The 22,275-nt window shown below is 40.3% G+C and overlaps 1 protein-coding gene across 6 annotated transcripts in view; it reads right to left on the bottom strand.

Annotated features, from left to right (window-relative positions):
• Positions 1-22,275, bottom strand: part of ADAMTS3 (ADAM metallopeptidase with thrombospondin type 1 motif 3) — a 186,771-nt gene that overhangs the window by 5,756 nt on the left and 158,740 nt on the right. For all 6 annotated transcript variants that reach the window (XM_075202327.1, XM_075202344.1, XM_075202334.1 and 3 more), the window contains 4 exons: positions 18,462-18,625; positions 16,585-16,750; positions 12,090-12,222; positions 10,780-10,987 (listed from right to left, as the gene is read on the bottom strand). In XM_075202327.1, coding sequence (XP_075058428.1) covers positions 10,780-10,987; positions 12,090-12,222; positions 16,585-16,750; positions 18,462-18,625 — 671 coding nt within the window. The remainder of the gene's footprint in view (positions 1-10,779; positions 10,988-12,089; positions 12,223-16,584; positions 16,751-18,461; positions 18,626-22,275) is intronic.

The raw sequence follows: 22,275 nt of genomic DNA, 5'->3' as shown, positions 1-22,275 counted from the left end.
AAGGGGGCATCGCAGCAGATATCATGGATATCTGCTGCTTTGCATTCCTCTTCGTTTTTGGGAGCAGTCACCATTCAACAGAATGGTGACTGCTCCTGGCCGCAATCTAACAAGTCCCGAAAAAACATTTTTTTCGGGAAATTGTCATGTTAAGCTGAAGCTGGTGTACATCATCCGAATTGAGGAAATCTAATGCTGTCAGCTCTGCTCCGGAGAGCAGAGCTGGACAGCGCATGTGTGGAGGGATCACATGATCCCTCCCTGTCACTCAGCGCACTCTCTCTGCAACTATCGTTGCAGAGACAGAGAGGGGATCTGTGTGCGCATGTCCAGTTCTTGGAGTGAAGAGAAGACCCGAAGACAGCGCTTCCGAAGAGGGGGGTAAGTATGATTTTTTTTATCACTAAAACAGCAGTTTTTCGGAACTGCTGTTTCTGTGCAGGGCTGTACATAAATGTGAGAAGTAGTTCAATCCTTATCATTGCGATAAGGATTGAAAACTACTTTTCACTTTATGTGAATATTGATAAATGTGCCCCATAATTACTAGCTAGTGTATGCTTCGCTCTGTTTTGTGTCAATTGCAACGTTACCACTCGATAATAATCAATGGAGTCCTAAAGCAACGCCCATTAAGTAGTTAATAAACTACTTAATATTGGTAATGCTACTTTTGTTGAGTAATTAGCACACTACTTAATAAAAGCTTTGTGACTCTTTAATAAAAGTGCTTTTCAATGCTCTGTTCAAAGTAAGTACTTAGATTTGTCCATGCCTTACTAACATTGTTTTTCAAGGCCCTTGTGTATACGCACTGATAGAGTTAGCTTTTCTCAAATTCAAATGAGTGATAACAATTTGCAATTAGCTACACAGCAAATGTAAATACATCTGGTAAGCCACATTATGATGATCTTTACATAAACACTGGGTATCTCTCTCTCTCTCTCTCTCTCTCTCTCTCTCTCTCTTTCTCTATATATATATATATATATATATATATATACACACATGTTGTTTTGTTATTCTTATCAGTAGCTCTTTTAATATGGGAAGGTGTATTGTAATTTGTGTGGTCCTTTAAAGCTGGCAACACACACTCTGCTAGAGGTAGTGACATTAGGAAATTAGCCTAATAGCAGATCATGCATATCTGTTTTGACCCATACAGCCCAGATTTTGAGACTCTGTCCTGTTTTCAATGTGTGCTAGGTGTCTGAAATCTTCAGACCCATACACTGTCATTTTTAATACAGCTACACTATGAGCTCATCAGATGTTAAAATAAAGGTCCTCAGTTAAATTGAGCCGACAGGAGGAGAAACTTACTGACTTGTCCTACATTTCCTTTCCCCAGTGACAGCGCGCTTCTCTGTAGAAGACGGCTGTATGCCCGTGAGCAATCATCTGAAAACCAAAGCCAAAGCAACTGATATGGCTTTGGCATCAGCCTGATGACCACCAGATTGAAAAGTGATCCTCTCTCTCGGGAGAGGGTCACCAGTCAGAAATTAAATAATAAAGTTTTATTGGAAGACAATCATCATTCCTATTAAACACTCAGGTATTTCATAAAATAGTATAAGAACTTTTGAAATAGGGTGTACACATTTCTATGCACATATCCCAGAAACCATTATCACACATACAGTACTGCCTACTGTCATGTTAGGCCCTTGTCCTACACTTATTTTTTTTTATTTTTACTTAAAATGACTTCTCATGCTATGTTATTTTTGTTATAGTATAATTACTTAACATGAAAGGAAATGATTTTCCTTATGACAAAAATATATCCTATATGTATAGTATTTTACATTATTGATGTATTTGTGGCTTGTACAGATTCTGTATTACTTACGCCATTATACATTTTCCATTGTTTCTATTGTTCTGTCAAAGTCGTATAATTGGATGAACGAAAGTATATTGGTTAATATTGTTTGCCGTGCGATTGTGATCCATACGCCACGTAACACAGCAGCGTGGTGCGATCGCACGGTAAAATGCGCACGTACACACTCGCATTACAACATTTAGTTATTTATATAATTCATATTCATATTGGTTCCGTTACACTGTAATTTATGAGCAGATAGTATTTGGTTTATTATTAGTTTATACAATATGATTATATGTACACTTCAGTGATATTTAAGGTTCAGGTTATAGGAAAGGTGTCATGTCTAGTATCCTATTAAACCTATTAAACCCCTATTCATCAGCAGCTGTCCGGTTCCATCGCCGAAGAGATCGCATATTGCATACTCTAGTTATTGATGTTAGGGAATAAACATTTGTATGATGCTGGCTATGAAATGCTAATGGACTAATTGTAACTGGAGCACATCCCCTGGAGAGACAACTCCCACCTTTGGATTCCTTAGATTGAACCAGCTTATGACCTGTTTACCCTGGACCCATCTGATGTCTGGACCTATAGAAGCAAGCCACGTCATCTCTATTGTTCACTCTGTAACACTGACTGTATATATAATCATAGCTGCACCCCCACTAGTCTCAGTCTACTCTGATCACAGTATTCAAGGGTGAATTATTGTTCACTGGTGCCCGTTGTTAGCGCAGCGGTATGTATTTATCTTTTGGTATTGGCTGTACTGCACTGTATCTTAATATAATAATGTATTGAACTGTTAAACTATTTACATCTGCTAAAATAAATCACTTTGTGTGTTAGAAACACAATACAATTGCTTGGGCAATGCCTTTTTGAAAACGATATAATTACTTTAATAATTTGGAGGCTCTGAGTTGGAGGTTACGTTGCCGGATGGTATGCAACGCTGACGGAATTCGGTTCCTCAACAAAGGGTGGATATTGACGGACGCGTGTCATACGGGAAAGAACGCAATGTGTTCAAAACCTGTTGTCCATTTTGTGTTGAGAAGCCGAATGTCCATTGTTGCATAATCTGAAGGAAGGCTAACTAGAATCTAGGGACAAGAAAGAAAAATGTTTCTTTTTATTGTCGTTTTGCGTTTTCAAAGGTATTGCATTGCCTAGTGTATGTGTACTTCCTGTTTAGCGTGTATGAACTTCCGGTATTGTTACCACGTGTTTAAACAATCATGTTCATAGTCTGTTATATATGTAACATAGTCTACATATGTGTTAATATGTTCATAGTCTGTTATATAAGCATTTGTTAAAACCTCTGTAAAACTACAATTGATTGGGAAATCTATTTTCTGTGCAGAAAACAAAAGGTTGTATGTGAGTGAATGGTATGCATAAAGATAAGAGAAGAGTTTGCATACTGTTGAAAAGAGATAGATAAGGGAAGAATTTGCATACTGTTGAAGACAGACAAAGAGGTGATTTACTATTGAAAAGACAGGGATATCGTTTGCTGCCTGACCAGGGGGACTGGATGGGCAAGGTTGTGTTTGAAATAAGAACACTATTCTAAGTAGTATGTGTATTTTTATGTAGCATACGGTGTATTGAAGAAGTACGTGATTTGAATAAGTAGTATACAGGGTATACGGTGAAAACAGATTTTGTGGTAGAGTCAGGGGTATCGAGGAGCTGATAGTCCTTTAGTCCACAGTGATATTTCTGTGTTAGGAGGTGTGTGGGCGTAGCCTGTGAAACCATCCACGGATAAAAATCTCTAGTAGGTTCTGTTTGAAAGGAGAACAGGTAAAAAGTCTTTTTGCATAGCGTTGAGAAATAGGTTGTTTTCACAATGGATGCGAAGCAAACGCTAGAGATAGTTTGTGTTGTGCTGCCTAATGAATGGCCGGTTAGTTCGGCAAGGTATGTTATGCATAATAAATATGGTGCGTACGCAACGGCATATTGCGACAAGTGGGTCAAGATGACCAAGGATTGTGAGAGACCTAGGTAGTTTTGAATCAAAGGTGTTAAGTAATGTTAGAAATAAAGTGCGGTTGATTACATCAACAAAAACGAGAATTAAACATGATGATTGTTTAAAATTGCGGCAAATGGAAGGTAACGCGTGGCAGAGCAGCGAATGCACAGCGGAAGTAAGTGTGGCGAACAGTGCGCGCACAGCGGAAATGAGTGTACCGGAAATGAGCGTTCCGGAAGTGTGCGTTGCAAAGCGTGGAGAACTGAGCGCAAGCACGCCCCTGACAAATTCGGTCGGGGCGGAAAGTACAGCCAATACCAAAAATGTAAAAACTGTAACTAGTAACTTGTATGTTGTTTTAAGTAATGTTAAAAGTAATGTTTCAGGACAAAGAAAAGGAACGATCCCACCAGCAGGGGTAGCGGCTGAAAGTGGTGAGAATAATGTAAAGGTTAACACAGGGGGAGACATCCATTGTACTGTAGCAGCAATTTCAGCAACTAGTTCAGAACATAGTGATTTGGTAGACTTACATCCTGTCTGCACAACAGCAGTTCCCAATGGGAAAGCGGACAGAGATTGTGACGTTCCTTTAAAACATGTAGCAAAGCATGATCCATGGACTAGGTCTGAAATATTTTCAATTTTGTCTGATTTCCCTGATCCTAGGAAAGATTTGACCAAATGTCAGAAGTTTATTAGATATTATGGTAATGTGTACGAGCCAACTAATAACGATTGGCGAGTATTATTGAAGACCTGTCTTCCTCTCAATACAGATATACAAAAGTTTATTAAGGATTGTATGTTGGAGGAGGATATATCCTCAACAGAGGGCGATAACCATGAGAATATTAACCACATAATTTCTCAGTTGGCCATATACTTTCCTACGATAGTGGACTGGAGTAAAATTTTTACTATCAAACAAAAGGATAGTGAAAAAGCAACAGAATATTTTTGCAGGGCTCTAATAGCGATGGCCAAATATACTGGGGTTTCAGACATAAAGGATAATGTACACTACAGGGAGGCTGCTGTTTCAGTTCTAATGGATGGCCTCAGGGAAAACTTAAAAAGAAGGGTGCAAACTTCATTACCAAACTGGAAAGGAATCACTGTAAGTGCTCTCAGGGAGTCAGTTATAGGACATGATAAAAGTATAAATAAACAGAAAGAGACACTAAGTGATAGGGTAATGATGGTAAGTATCCCAGCACTAGAGAGACTGCACACACGACCACCAGCATACAACCCACATAACAAGAAACATAAAATAATCAGGTGTTTCAACTTCAACGAAGAAGGACATTTCATGAGAGATTGTAAAAAGGAAAGGCACAATACACATAGGGGTGGGTCACGTAGATATCCTCCAAGGAGGAATTCACATAGACTAGAAGACTCACACCTGCCCGCACATGTTATAGCAGCAAATGCTGAGTGGGAAAGTGATAGTCAGCGCTAGGAGTCAGGTCACACCTATAATCCTACAACCAGGCAAGGTAAAGGTTAAAACTGTAGTAAGTATTAGTGTGCAGGTTACTGATTTAAAAAGTAATCTTTGTTGATTCTGCTCGTTTGTTTTAATGTTGTCACATGCTTGCTTTCCTAATCGCTGGTCGATTGTAAAGAACGGAAATGTTTGTTTCGTTTGCTGTTTTAAGATAACTATCTTGTTTTTCTTTTCACAGATAAAGGGTACACAAAAGAAATTTAGACTTAGTGTTTACAGGGATGGGATAGAGAAATAGAAAAATCACTCTTAAAATACTAATTAACAATGGCTCATTGGAACACTCTTTGTTTCAGGCTGCAGTGACTCATGATAATTTGTTTGGCTGAGAAGCATTATCCAAAAATGAAGTATGTACATACTTTGCTCCAAAATTACGTTTTATGTATTTCAGAGAAAATATGAGTCGCTAAGAGTAAATTTTTCATTTCTCTATCATAAGTTAGGAAAGTCCGTTGCAAAGGTATGTAGTTATGGTGATACCGAGTTCTTAGTGAACAAATGACGGATGACACTGGATTGCACGGGTGACGTAAGACCCCCTAGTCAAGTATGGGGAGGGATCATAGTTTGGTGAATAGCTAAGGGGATTAGTGAAATGAATACAGCCATTTTCCCATAGAGTCCAATCCAGCTGTCATTTTTGCTGTAAAAATCTCCCTTTCTGCATGTATGTTTGTTTTCAAACCCTTGTATTCAAATCTTTGTATTCCTACTATTCATTGCTTTCTTATTTCTCATTTTTTTACATCTATGCTAGTCTCTCTCTCACAGTCTCATCAATGGGGCTAAGACATATTTTTTTTTTTTTTACATAAGACAAATTCAGGGATACACACACTAGATTGATATGAGTTACAGAAACAGTCAGGGGTTTTGTTTTCATGTGTATAGAAACTGCTGATTTTAAGCAGAAAGGTTCTGTTGTGGAAATATGATTCATGTTTTATAGATTGCATATCTGTTTTATTTATTTATTTTTTTGTTTTGTTTTTGTGGTTCGTGCCTCCTGTACAAAAATGTGCCTTTATATGGATGCACAAAGGGTGGAGACAGGAGATTGCTAGAGGATAGGCATACAGATATGCATCTCTGTGTAGAACATTGGAGTAGGATTTTTACCACAAGATACGACATAATATGAAACCCCAGAAAATGTAGAATTTTCGTGTTTCATATTTTTCACTGCTAGACAGACATGTACTGGGTACTGTTATATTTGAAGAAAGTGTTATAGAAATAGACCCCTTTGTCTTTCTCACTTAGTCAAGTAGCTGAATGTGAGGTACTGAGAAGGGCATGTGAGTTGGCAAAGGGAAAATCGATTGATATACATTGGCCTTCAGCATTTTTCTAGTCTAGGGGGCGATGTTCAGTTGACTGAAAAAATATTTTTATAGTAATACCAGCACATGAGTAGGACACTACATAGAGGACTTTATACAGTAACACAGTTACCAACTGAAGTAGCAGCTAGTAAAGTCCACACTTACACACAGGACCATACATGTCTGTCACACCAGGGCGAACATAGCTGTCAAATAGACAGCAGGGTTTTATGTGACAGCTAACAAATCTGTGTTTTGTTTTGTCTTTCGTTGTATTGTTTAAGTTTCAAAATATGAACACACACACATGCACGCATACACATATTGGTTAATATATGATTTGGGTTACCTGAAGAATTTCTCCAGATAAAACAAATCCACTAGACAATTACACTAAACAATTACACGAACTGTCAGTATGTTGGACCGGGAGAGTAAGTTGTGGAACAGTAAGTTCTTAGGCTCAGGTTATTTTACAGACAGGTACCAAGTGTAAGCTTCCAGCACCAAAAGTAGCAGACGCACTGGTACCCATTCCAGGGAGCCAACACTCAGAGAAGGGTCCAAGGGCACTCATGTATCTGTTTTGGAAGGCCTCAAATGCAGTTAATAGCACCTGAGCCAAAGGCTAAGACAGTTGTCCAGCATGAAGTTGTAGTTTTTCCTGTTTTTGTGTTTCTCTCATTTCATTCTCTTCTCAGGACGGTCAATTCTTTTAATTATTGGCAGGTGACAGAGACTGGATCAGGTAATGATAATGAGGTATTGGGGATGAAGGAGAAGTTAGTAGCATAATCGGTCCAGCCAATTACTCTATTCAATTCAGAGGTAAAGGAAAATTTGGAAACCTGGGAGCTTGGAGAAAGTGCGAGGGGCTATTGTCTGAGTAGCATTACGTCCGTAAGTACGGTGACCCCATAGTTAAAAAGAGGTACACCCAGCATTGAAGGTTTTAGACCAAACATAGTGCTGGGCGTGCTCTCACGTGCCTCAGTGATTATATGAAGTAGGACTAGTTCTCTTTCCACTAAATATTCTTGAGGTACCCGAATTATGGGTGGGAGGTCACTAGGGGAAAAGTACAACACCTAGGTCCCTTAGTCTGGAGTCTCCAAATATTAAACCTGAGTATTGGGAGACTGGGAAGAATGAACAGACAATAGCCCGCCCACAAGTGTTGATGAAAATAACTGATGACATTATCGGAAGTGTATATTAACGCAAGCTGAAGGAAATTGTAAATGGCATTTATTGATAGACATAGGATGATGCTATTGATGAACATGAAGGGTTTAAATGTATTCTGAGCTTAAAGACATGTGTTGGACAGATGAACCTGTTAAATTTGAAGAACTATAGTAGAGTATTCTGTATAACTGATACATGTTCGATTGTACTCTGTACCTTTCCAAATAATGTATTACGTGTTTTATTGCACCCTTGAAGGGCATACAAAAGGTTATCTCCAAGCTCCAGAAGTATACGGTCTATAGTAAAAGAAAGAAATTGTTTTGAGGATTAAGACTCTCTATTATGATAACTTGTTTAGATCTACAGACAGCGTGGTCATACACCAAGGGGGACTTACATTACAGAGCAATGAAATGTGGTACTGAGATCCTGCATATAACATCTTTAAGGTGATAGTTTAGTATACTATCAAAGGGTGGAACTGTCGAAGTCGTATAATTGGATGAACGAAAGTATATTGGTTAATATTGTTTGCCGTGCGATTGCGATCCGTATGCCACGTAACACGGCGTGTGGTGCGATCGCACGGTAAAATACGCACGTACACACTCGCATTACAACATTTAGTTATTTATATAATTCATATTCATATTGGTTCCGTTACACTGTAATTTATGAGCAGATAGTATTTGGTTTATTATTAGTTTATACAATATGATTATATGTACACTTCAGTGATATTTAAGGTTCAGGTTATAGGAAAGGTGTCATGTCTAGTATGCTATTAAACCCCTATTCATCAGCAGCTGTCCGGTTCCATCGCCGAAGAGATCGCATATTGCATACTCTAGTTATTGATGTTAGGGAATAAACATTTGTATGATGCTGGCTATGAAATGCTAATGGACTAATTGTAACTGGAGCACATCCCCTGGAGAGACAACTCCCACCTTTGGATTCCTTAGATTGAACCAGCCTATGACCTGTTTACCCTGGACCCATCTGATGTCTGGACCTATAGAAGCAAGCCACGTCATCTCTATTGTTCACTCTGTAACACTGACTGTATATATAATCATAGCTGCACCCCCACTAGTCTCAGTCTACTCTGATCACAGTATTCAAGGGTGAATTACTGTTCACTGGTGCCCGTGGTTAGCGCAGCGGTATGTATTTATCTTTTGGTATTGGCTGTACTGTACTGTATCTTAATATAATAATGTATTGAACTGTTAAACTATTTACATCTGCTAAAATAAATCACTCTGTGCGTTAGAAACACAATACAATCGCTTGGGCAATGCTTTTTTGAAAATGATACAATTATTTTAATAGTTTCCATAAATTTCACTTTTATCCAAGAGACACACTGGTTGCTGGATACAATATATATCCTATAGCAGGGTTTCCCAAACCCAGTCCTCAGGGCTCCCCAACAGTGCAGGTTTTCTGGATCACCTGTGGATCTGTTACAATGTGTCAGTCAGTAATGAATACACCTGTGCTCCAACAAGGAGATATGGAAAACCTGCACTGTTGGGGAGCCCTGAGGACTGGGTTTGGGATACCCTGACCTATAGTATTGCATACTGAATAAATATATCATGCAACACCAGCAAAACTGACCACTTTTATCACACAGGGGTCTATGCATCAAAAGATGCAATGCTGCTAAATTTGCATTACTGCACATCGCAGTGATGCATATTTATGCACCGCTAAGATGCACTATGCCTGGCGAAGTGACCAATCTGATGCGAACACTTTTTCCTATTTACCAGCAGCTTAGCGCTGCCGGTAATAGGAGGAAGTGCTGTGCGCAACTAACACACCATCGGATTCTGCAAAGCCAAAGAGGCTTCTGCAGAATCCCATTTGAAATGACATCCTGAGATGGCCTTACCTGTCTGCGCAATGCAAAGCTTGTTAAAGCTTGATGCATTGCTGAACATTGCAGTCCCCATAGTAATCTATGGGGACTGCGATGCTGCACTGTGTTAGCCTAAACGGAGGAGATTTCCGTAAAATCTCCTGCATTAGGCATGTAATGCATAGTAAACAAACTTAAAAGATGCGGAAACAGCTGATTCCGCATCTTTTAAGTGGAAAATTAACTTGATGCATAGACCCCAGAGAGTAGTGTTCACTACGGAATGTTATGTCTTCATTATAAATAGTAACAAGCAGCCTGTGGCTTATTAGTTATTTATTGACAATTGCTAGGATACTTTGTCAGTCAATGACCACTTGCAGGAAAAACATGAGACTTCTTTTTGTTTAAAAAAGGATAAGAGAAACACATTGCCTACATCTGCTGTACAATGTATTGTATGTTAGGCATTTAAGCAATTAAAATGCATTCTTCAAAGCAGGAGCATTTTCAGAATTGATAAATCAAAAAGTAGTTGTTGAAATTGAAAAATGGCTATTTTGACTTGAAATCTTGGCTGTGCTTTAGATTCAATCAGCTTGCATGCCTGCATAACTTCAGGCTTCAACAGTTGGTAACAGGCCAGATTTTTGTGATATCTGCTAATAATCATAGGCGTTGCAGTGAAAACTGGCTGCTTCTTTGAAAGACACCTAATGAGTTCCAAAAGTTCTAGCCTTAAACTCATCCTTAAAGCTTGGTGTTATGCTGCCTTATATTAGAGTTCGGGTAAAAACAAACTTTTTTTTTAGTAAATTAGTTTACAGTTAAATGTGTATAGTTTATAGTTTCCATACATTTTAAGTAGCAGGTCATGACCCAGGTAGCATTCGGGAGAATTCCCTCCATAGATGCCAAAAAGGAAATGACTGTTCTTTATTTTTAGCTCTCTCAAACCAACTATGGTGCTGTTATTGTTATGCAGCAGTTTATTAACAATATCACAAATATATTTTTACTATTATTCACACTGACCTCAGACCAGGCTCCTGTCTTCCAGTTGGCTGGACAGGGAGTTCTATTGCATGATCTTCTGCTCTCAGGTCGCTCTCCATTACAATACTTGCTGTGGACTGACCGATTTGTACCATCATGGAGGGGCTGAATGCAGCGTACGATCCGAATCTGATATCCAGAACTACCGCAGCTTTTTGTGCAGTGTTCCCAGTCATCTGCTATCCAGCTAAAGATCACAATTAAAAGCATTATTGCAAACATATAAGGAAAGACATACAATCTGTACAAATGTACCAGTATAAATGTAGAAATGGCTAGTGTATACAAGTTCCTACTAAACATACAGATGTACTAACTAATATTCAAAAAACACTTCAGTTTACATTGAACATGTAATATACATACAAAAAGCAATATCAGGGCAGTGACATGTAGTAAAGCAACTCCACATAGTACAATACAAATACATTAATAACAAAAAGTATCAAAATCCTAATCGTCAATAAACCTATTGTAAAGCTACTAGTGCAAAATTAGTATTACAAAAAATACCTACACCCATACAGTTCATAAATCATGTTTGCAAAGTACAATACTATTCACATAAAAAAAAACATATATAAGAATAAGATAAATAATAAATACTTTAAACATATGACAGACAAATTGCAAAAACATATGATAATAATATATACATGAAGAAAAAAACGTACAAAGGCAAAAATATTGTTCTGCCAGGAAGAACATAAATGCTACCTATCCATAGTAGCAAGGTGATCATAAAAATCCCCAATCCCAACATGTGTTCCACCCATACATGTTTGTCAGAAGGTACTGGAGAAAATTGAGAATGGCACTAAATATGCTAATGAATGTTACTGCTTCTGTCATATACTGTGTATATATATATATATACACACACAAACACACATAGTGGCAATATTCTGGGAAATTGTTAACTTTGAAAACAACATAGGTTTGTACATCTCTTTTTGCTGACGATTTATACAAAAGTTATACAGCAAGCATTATTTTCATAAATATTTTGTCACAAACTGTAAATGACAGTTTTTTGTTACTTAAACAAGTATAAAATAGAGCAGCTCCCATTAATACTGAGAGATAGCAGGTTATATGCACAAATTAAAGAATGGCTATAACACTTTTATAGCAAATTATATTATAAATATATTCCTATATTTCTACTTTGGTTTATATCTGCTGTTTACTGACATGACTTTGTGTACATTGTCACAACATTACACTTTAGAAAATGTATTCAGGGCTTATGAAAGACATATTCAACAGTGAATGGAATCAACACTCACACTGGCTGTGTACACTCCTGTAGATTGCACATTCGGCGGATAGGCTTAGGCTTCTTGTTGGTTTCACAGAAGCTGCGGTGAACCATTTTGCTATCACTTTTTCTACGACAACCATATTTTGTGTACTGAAAACCTTGAAGGAATAGAAAATAAGAACACAATAATTTGATGAGTGCAAGTTTTACGTTTCTGTATCTATGTTCAATATATTCCAGTTAGATTTAATATTAAATAGCATTAACTGTAATGTATCTATATTGACTAGAGATACACTGATCTAAGATTTGATTAGGGATTCGGCAAAGAACTTTTAGCAAATTTATAGAATTTGTCCAACTGAATCCAAATTTCAATTTCTCTGAATTTAATGGCAATAACAAAGATAGTATATCTATATATTAAAATGGCTGATAAGAGGATTTATTTACTTACCGTAAAATCCATTTCTCTAAACCCATTTAGGGGACACTGCTAACCATGGGGCATAGCGGACACTGTGCAGGAGTAAGGCACCTAAAACTAACAAACTTGTCTGGCCTGCTCCCTCCCCTCTATGCCCCGTAGATGGAGACACGTCAGTATATTTACAAAGTCTAATGGAGATGATTAAAGTCACATTCAACAGAACAGACAACCAAAACTGTCAGAACAAGGGGTTAGAGGGCAGTGTTCCCCAAATGGGTTTAGAGAAATGGATTTTACAGTAAGTAAAAAAATCCTCTTTTCTCTTGCACAGCCATTTGGGGGACACTGCTAACCATGGGGACATTCATGGCTTGTGAGCCTCGTATAGCACCAGAAGACTGTCAGTCTTGCGCACAGGTGCTGTGCAATCCACATATATTCTTTAAAGCCCTGACCACATCCAGGAGAAGCAAAGATTCTGAAGTAACAGGCTTCGAGTCCTGAGTCAACACAGGAATGATAATATCCTGGTTGATGTGGAACCTAGACACAACCTTAGACTGGAAGGAAGCGGTGATGCGCAAAACAGTCTTGTCCTCGTGGAAAACGAGGAAGGGTGATCTGTAAGACAGAGCTGCCAACTCTGAAACCCAACGTTCCAAGTCAGGAACTTCAAAGAGACTGATTGTAACGGCTCAAACAGCGACTTCTGTTATGTCTTTAGAACCAAATTCAAGTCCTACGACTCTACTGGAGGAACAAAAGGTGGTTTAACATCTCTGGAAGAAAATAAACAAGGCTGAGACCTAAACCTTTAGCGAGGCCAAATTCAACCATTTGTCCCGGCCAGACTGTAGGAAGGAAAAGAACCTCGCCAACCTAAATGAGAAGGTGAGAATTCCCTGTCCCTCACACCAGCCTATGTAGGCTTTCCAATCTGGTGATAATTTCTAAAAGTCGCCAGTCTCCTGGCCGTGATCATTGTTTGAATGACCCTGTCAGAGTAATCTTTCCCGCGTGGGATCAGGGCCTCAGCCGCCAGACGGTCATAGCCAATCGTTAAGTCCGGATGGAATAATGTACCTTGGCTCAGAAGTTCTGGTCTGCAAGGAAGTCTCCAGGGTGGTCCCACTGCCATGCTTTGCAGAGCTGCGTACCAGGATCTGCGTGGCCAATCCTGTGCCATCAAAACTCCTTACTGCTTTAGCTTGTTTAGAACCCATGCCAACATAGTGATATATATACCAGCAGGTAATTCCAAGGAACCATCATGGCATCTACCATGCATGCTTGAGGGTCCTGAGTCCTGGTACAATAGCAGTTTACCTCGTGGTTCAACCAAGAGGCCATCATGTCGACCTTCGGCATTCCCCACCAGTCCGTGATCTGGGAGAATACCTCTGAACGATGGGACCATTCCCCAGGATGAATGGTATGGCGACTCAAGTAATCGGCCTCTGAATTGTCGACTCCAGGTATAAATACTGCTGAGATGGCCTGAACTTGATGTTCTGCCCAACAAATTATCTTGGCCACCTCTTTCATGGCCAGGGAACTTCTGGCCCCTCCCAAGTGATTGATGTATGCTACTGCTGTGGCGTTGTCTGACTGTACTCAAATTTGCTTGTTCCGCAGGGAACTCTGCACCTGAACCAGGGCATTGAATACATCCCTTAAGACCCAAGAACAGCATGTTCTGAGTTGGGACTAGGCTGGATTTCTTGAAGATTATAATCCATCAGAGTTTCTGCTGTTAGTCACAGATGAGATAGAAGAAGAGAAGCAGAACTCGCTTTTATCAGATTGTCGATGAACGGAATCACCTTGACCCCCTTGTGAAGTAAGAGTGCAGCCATGACTGCTATCATTTTTTATGAACACCGTTGGTGCTGTGGAAAAGACCAAAAGGGAGAGTTTTGAACTGAAAATGATTCAGTCCTACTGCAAACCTAAGAAGGCTGTGATGACCCTTCGATATTGCTATTTGAAGGTTATGCATATGTCCAAGGATGCCAGAAATTATTTGTGCTTAATGGAATTTATCAGTGAGTGAACTGACTCCATCCTGAAACTGCAAAGTTGCAGGAGACAGTTGAGGGATTTTAGATTTAGGTTGGGATGGAAAAACTGATCCGGTTTCCATACCCGAAAGAGGTCTGAATAATAGCCCAAGCCTCTTCGCTCTTTAGGGACAGGGACAATCACTCCTGAGGACAACAGGGACTGAATGACTCCCTGAAGAGCCACTCTATTGGCTTTGACTTGAGGAAGGGAAGTGGAAAGAAAACACTGTGGAGGTGCTCCTAAGTGGTCCAGGATGTAACCTTTGTTCACCATGCCCTTTACCCAGGCGTCTGATGACAAACTAATTCACTGGTCCCGAAAGAGCAAAAGTCGAGCCCCCACCATCGCATTTCCGGCTGGGGGAAGGGAAAAGTCATGCAGTTTATCGCTTTCCTGTCTAAGCCTGCTAGCCCCTCTAAACTGGTCTCTGAGGGGTAAATGATGCCCCCCGCAAATTTTACGGTAAATTGAATGGACCAAAATCTGCAGTTTCTCGATTTAGGGGTAGCAACAGGAAGAAACTGGCTTTTTCCTCCAGTTACTTGCAAAATAATTTTCTCCAACTGCGGACCAAAGAGGACTAATCCGTCATAGTGTAGAGCCTCTAAAGCCATCTTAGATTCAGCATGCGTTTCTGAGGACCTGAGTCATAGAGTGTGTCTGCCTGCTATTGCCAAAGATGAGGTTCTGGATAGACCCTGACCAACGTCAAGAACTGCATTACTCAAATACACTGAAGCTTCATTATTAAGTTCAGCAAGTGTGGACAATTCAGATATGGACATTCCAGACTGCATGCAATCATCTAGGGAACAAATGCATTTATCAACCACCTTAATCTTCCATGCAGCTGCTGCTGTGGGTCCGAACAAAGCTCCTGAAGCAAGATAAATGGATTTTAAAATTCCTTCACATTTCCTGTTTGTGCTGTCCTTTAAAATAACAGCACTATGGAGAGGAATGGTAGTAGATATTTCCAGATGAGCAACAGGCGCTGTGTCTCCCATGATGCAACCTCTGTGTGCTCAAACAGGTATGAGAAGCAAACCCTTCTAGGTATTTGATATCTGCTATCAGGTTTTAGACGAGCGTCCGGTCAAATTCCGGCTAAATATGGAGATGAAGTAAAATAAACCAGCTGTTTCTTCTTCCCTTTGTAGAGGGACACCTCCTGAACCACTGGTTCCACCTCTACAATATTTAAGGTCTGGCAAACCGCTAAAATGAGGTCTTCCACCCACTGTCTGTTGGAGGAATCATCCTCCCAGGATGTCAGATCCTCATTATCTGACGTGTCCTGCATCTCTCCCTCCTGAATAGAAAGGTCAGAATCAGAGTCCACCAATCCCTGGACCTGAAAATGACCCTGGCGTCTACTGGATGATGAGGTCTCCAGCAATCTCTCTAGGCAAGACAACACCCTAACAAAACCCTGAACAGACCATTCATGGTTCTACATCCAGGGTGGTTCCTGTGATGCTGCCAAGTCATCAGGGGCTCTTAAAGACACCGTTCCCTGAGGAAGGGTATCTATTGACTAAGTCCCTTGGAAGTAGAAGGTATTACATTGTCACCTATCGTCCCAGAACATGTAGACTCACATTTGAGGACTGCAATTGATTTTGCCAGTTCTCTGGCCCACCTTTGTACCTGAACTCAGTGGTGGGTGAAGTGGTACCAAGGCTGTCTTGGGTGAGGGGATTTATTCTATGGTAAATACCCCTGTAGCATAATTAGTCCTCCCATCCTGATCATTGCAGTGTCATGTGCAGGGAAGGCTACATGGTCATACGCTCCCCCTGACACTCTAGGTACCCTTCCTGTATACACACACACAGTATACAAATGGTGAAAGTTTATATGAGGCCAACAACATGGTGTATAATGGCATTGAGAAAATTGGATGTATTGCACCATATGAGAGCAGACTCCCCCCAAAATAAAATATTTTTATGCATTTTCATATTTATAAATATTATGTCATCTTGTGGTGTCATATAAATTAAGTCTTTAATAAAATGCTTACCTCCACCACAGGGCTTGGAGCACTGAGACCAACTTTTTAAGGCCCACTCATAAGTATCCAGTTCTTCTTGCAGCACATTGTTATTGTTTATCGAAGGCAAAGAGTCTTCATGAATAATGTATTTATAAGTTAAGCTGGACTTGGTGTCATTCTCCTGAGGTATAACCTTTACAAAGCACAACATAGAGAAAGTGTTAAGTTATCAAACCATAACATTATGAAATACTGTATTCTGACAGTACAGGGAAATCAGAACATTTTGCAAGGGGAACACAAAACACCTCTGGCTCCAAATATTTCTGTCAGCCAAATGTACATTTTTCCATGAATATCCCTGGTGTTTTTTGTTTCACTCAAATTTATGTGGAGTTGGCTGGTAATGAGCTCCAAGAAAGAGTTCATTAGATTCATCCTTTTACATTTGTTTTTCTGAATGTGAAGGCAGTCAATAAAAGTTTAAGTAAAGCAAATCTGAAGAATGCTACCAGATGGTGTTTTCATTTTACATGTGGATTTATTTGTCTGTGTCTTTTTTATACTTATGACAAAAACAAAAGTATAATATGTTAAGTCAAATCATCTGTTTTTTTATTTTAATGGCAGATGTGATGAAGAAATTACATTCTGGCACTTATCATTACATACAATACAAGAAAACCCCACCCAATGCATATAATTCCCACAGTTAAGACCAGGGCCACCAATAGATATTTTGGGCCTTGGTACAGCAACTTCTTGGGGCTCTTTCCATAGCTGCTGAAGGGAGCGTGGTCACACCAGGTTGATGGCTCCTCCCAATAAACAGGCAGGTCAATGTTATGGGAAAGGAAATATTACGTGGGAATACATTTTTAATGGGTGTCAAATTCCTTATATATTTTAGGAGAGGGCAAAAACAATTGCTCTTCCCAGATCTATGTTGAAGAATAACATAATTTTAGCAGCACGAAAAAGATGTTGTGGTAGTGTAGAAGAGTGTTGGAGGCCATGCCGGCAGAAGTATAAAGGTTGTGCGAGAAGGTTAACAGTGGTGTAGAGGGAATGGGACCATATTGCTGACTTTCCAGGTAGTGAGCTCAAATATGGTCTTATGGACTAGGGACCTGATTCATTAAAGATCTTAACTTGAGAAACTTCTTATTTCAGTCTCCTGGACAAAACCGCGTTACAATGCAAGGGGTGCAAATTAGATTTTGTTTTGCTCATAAGTTAAATACTGCCTGTTTTTTCATGCAGCACACAAATATCAACTTTAAATTTCAGTGTACAAATGAGCTATCATATATTTGTGTGCTACATGAAAAAACAGTCAGTATTTAACTTATGTGCAAAACAAAATCTAATTTGCACCCCTTGCATTGTAACATGGTTTTGTCCAGGAGACTGAAATAAGAAGTTTCTGAAGTTAAGATCCTTAATGAATCAGGCCCTATGAGCCTATTTTTTCTACAATTTACTTAGCTAAAATATCAGCACACAGCATGTAAGGCAGGCAATCCATGGTTCCACTGTGACATTCTCATCCGTGCCCAGTGCCTAACCAGTCATATTTGGTGACATTAGAAAAATCTGCTACAAATTAAAAAACGGGCTGCTTTTTCAGAGCTTTTTCTGCTTTCCTTTGGAAAAGGTCAATTAAGAGTGGGAAGTTAAAAGCAAAATTACATTAAAGCTTAGAATAAGAACAAATTAATGGAAAAATACATTTAAATTGAAAAATAATACTGCAGCAGGAAGCAGAAAACCATTCATTGTCAAATTATGAAGCCTCATCCCATTTCCTCCCCAAGGCTAGGTTTTTATAAAGTAAAGAAGAAAGAAAACACTGAGTAGGTGTATATGACAAACATGAAGATGCCCAAAACTATATAACTTACCAGCACCACAATAGCATCATGCAATGGTCCATCTGTGTGCACAGTTTCAATGTCATCTTCAATTATATATTCCCATTCAACACCGAGGTCTATAAAGGATCGTGACTTGACTTCTTCACCTTTTCCATTGAGAATATAATGTCCAGTGGCCTGGTTTTTAATGGCTTATAAAGAAAAACAAAGGAAAATATATTGATAGTGTGTTCTAATTATCACCAGCTATAATATTATACCTTTTCTGTCATATTAGTATCTGTAAGTTATAGAATGTTAGTTGCATTGTAACACTTTATTATTTTATGTTTTTTTTACATAATGATTCTATCCCCAGCTATCCACCTGTTTTTAGAATTATTAGCGCTATTTTTTTTTTCTTTTTGTTTTATTAGTATCATATCTATAGTCCCATTGTAAGTAATGGGTGTTTTGGCCTAACCTACATTAAGGAATTCATACAGCTTTAAATGTCATTAACTGTCTGAAGCCAGACAAAACAGATGTATATCAATTGTATGGCTTATGTTTTACACACACTGGTGAGCTATACATATACCATATAATGTTAAAGAGCAGCTAAACCTCAACATTTTCATTTTAAACTTGAAGCATGAGGGTAAAATGTTATCATCTCTCACTTTCCAATGCAGCTTTGCTAGAAAGTGAAGTGCAATTGAGTATTTATGCACAAAGTTAGTAGCAATTCACCACTAAGCGCAGTGAACTACATAGTATCAGTGGAGTTTAATGATAAATGAACTCCGCAAGGAGCATGTCGTTGTCACTCCATAAGGTTTTGCATTTTTCCTACTTGTATTGCATGGATACAGTTGATAAAACTAGGGATGTGCACCGGCCACTTTTCGTGTTTTGGGTTTTGGGTTCTGATTACCTTAAGGTTTTGGGTTCTAATGGGTCTTGCCAAAACACCCCCCTCAAGGTTTTGGGCTTTGGGTTTTTTTTTTTTTTTTAAAAAGCATAAAAACTACTAAAATCCTGTTTTTTGGTTTGTTTTCACTCCTACGCTATTATTAACCTTAATAACATTAATTTTCACTCATTTCCAGTCTATTCTGAACACCTCACAATATAGTTTTTAGGCCTAAAGGTTGCACCAAGGTAGCTTGATGACTAAGCTAAGCGACACAAGTGGGCGGCACAAACACGTGGCCCATCTAGGAGTGGCACTGCAGTGGCAGACAGGATGGCAGCTTGAAAAACTAGGCCCCAAAGAGCACAGAATGCCAAAAAAAGAGGTGCAAGATGGAATTGTCCTTGGGCCCTCCCACCCACCCTTATGTTGCGGGAAAAGGACATGCACACTTTAACAAACCAATCATTTTAGCGACAGGGCCTACCAAACTACTGTGGCTGAAATGATTGGTTTGTTTGGGCCCCCATACAAAAAAAGCAATTCATCTTTCCCTGTACAAAGTAAACTAGCTCTACTGAGGCAAGATGTCGTCCTCATCCTCATCCTCTGATTCCTCGCCCCCTTCAGTGTGTACTTCCTCATCCTCACACATTATCAATTCATCTACGCTGGACTCCACAATCACAGGTCCCTCTGTTGTCTCTGGAGGCCATTGCTGGTCTTCATTGAAGAATTGATAATTCATTTTGATGAACATCATCTTCTCCACATTTTGCAGAAGCAAACTACTTCGCCGCTCACTGACCAGTTTCCCCGCTGCACTAAAAACTCTTTTTGAGTACACACTGGAGGGGGGACAACTCAGGTAAAATAGAGACAGTTTGTACAGGGGTTTCCAAACTGCCTTTTTTTTCCTGCCAGTACAAGTAAGGACTGTCTGACATGTCTACTTGGATGCTGTCACCAAAGTAATCCTCCACCATTTTTTCAATGGTGACAGCATCCAATGCAGCAACAGTAGACATGTCAGCAATCGTTGGCAGGGCCTTCAGTCCGGACCAGATGTTCAAATTCGCTCCTGCCTGCTCTGCATCCCCGCCAGCGGGTCGTGTAGTAAATCTCAGCTGTTTCCTCGCAGCCACAGGTGTGGAAGAAAATGAAGGAGGAGCTGTTGCCATGTCACGGTCCTCTTCAGATGACAATCTCCTGATCAGCAGGTCTTTGCACCGCTGTAGACTTGTGTCCACCGGAAACAGAGACACAACATACGCTTTAAACCGAGGATCGAGCACGGTGGCCAGAATGTATTCCTCTGACTTTAAAAGACTGACCACCCTCGGATACTGGCAAAGCATACGAAGGGCTTCATCCACAAGAGCTACATGCGTTGTGGAATCGCAATGCTTTACCAGCTCCTCCCTCACTTTCTCCAGCTGCTTCTGCAACAGCCTGATCAGGGGAATCAACTGACTCAAGCTGGCAGTGTCGGAACTGACTTCTCGTGTGGCAAGTTCAAATGGCTGGAGAACTTTGCACAACATGGAAATCAGTCTCCACTGCGCTTGACTCAGGCGCATCCCCACTCCTTTGCCTATGTCGTAGGTGGCTGTGTAGGCTTGAATGGCCTTTTGCTGCTCCTCCATCCTCTGCAGCATATAGAGAGTGGAGTTCCAGCGCGTCACAACCTCTTGTTTGAGGTGATGGCAGGGCAGGTTCAGGCTTTTTTGATGGTGCTCCAGTCTTCGGTAGGCAGTGGCAGAATGGCGAAAGTGTCCCACAATTTTGCGGGCCACCGCAAGCATCTCCTGCACACCCCTGTCACTTTTAAGATAATGCTGCACCACCAAATTTATTGTGTGGGCAAAACATGGCACGTGCTGCAAATTGCCCATATGTAATGCCCGCACAATGTTACTGGTGTTGTCCGACACCAAAAATCCCCAGGAGAGTATAAGTGGGGTAAGCCACTGCGAGATGATTTCCCTCAGTTTCTCTAAGAGGTTGTCGGCATTGTGCCTCTTACTGAAACCGGTGATACACAACGTTGCCTGCCTTGGAACGAGCAGGCATTTCGGAGATGCTGCTACTGATGCTGCTGTTGCTGCGGAAGGCGATGCATCTACCCAGTGGGCTGTCACAGTCATATAGTCCTTAGTTTGCCCTGAACCACTTGTCCACATGTCCGTGGTTAAGTGGAGTGGGCACAACCGCATTTTTCAGAGCACTGAGGACACTTTTTCATACTTCTCTGTACATCACGGGTATTGCCTGCCTAGTGAAGTGGAATCTAGACGGGATTTGGTACCGGGGACACAATACCTCCATCAACCTTCTAAATCCCACTCCACTGATGGCGGACACCGGAAGCACGTCTAACACCAACATAGCTGTCAAGGCTGCAGTTATCCGCTTTGCTATAGGATGACTGCTGTCGTACTTCGTGCTCATGGCAAACGACTGTTGTACGGTCAATTTCTTAGTGAAAGACGTAGCGGTCTTACGAATTCCCATCTGGGAAGATGACCGACTCCCAGCAGCAACAGCAGCAGCGACAGTAGTAGGCGTACCGCTGCAGGATCCTCCGGAAGAATCCCGGATTGAAGAGGACTCAGTCATGCCGGTGACATGGCCTGCAGGACTATCTCCGATCCGGATCGAGGAGGAAATTGACAAGGAGGGTGTTGCTGGTGTGGATACAACGGCACCAAGGGATTTAGGTGTCCCTGGACTACTGATGGTGCTAGCCACAGTTCCTGAACTAAACACAGATTTATAAAGGTTCTTTAGGTGACGTATAAGGGAGGATGTCCCTAGGTGGCCAAGATCCTTACCCCTGCTTATTGCAGCTTTACATAAGGTACATATGGCAATACATTTGTTGTCCGGATTGGGATAGAAATAATTCCATACCGAAGAGGTGGATTTATTGGTCTTCTGGGCAGG

Source organism: Mixophyes fleayi, chromosome 1 (genome assembly GCF_038048845.1).
Source record: "Mixophyes fleayi isolate aMixFle1 chromosome 1, aMixFle1.hap1, whole genome shotgun sequence".
NCBI lineage: Eukaryota > Metazoa > Chordata > Amphibia > Anura > Limnodynastidae > Mixophyes > Mixophyes fleayi.
The sequence above is the reverse complement of the archived record's forward strand: the minus strand, read 5'-3'. Positions and strand labels throughout refer to the sequence as shown.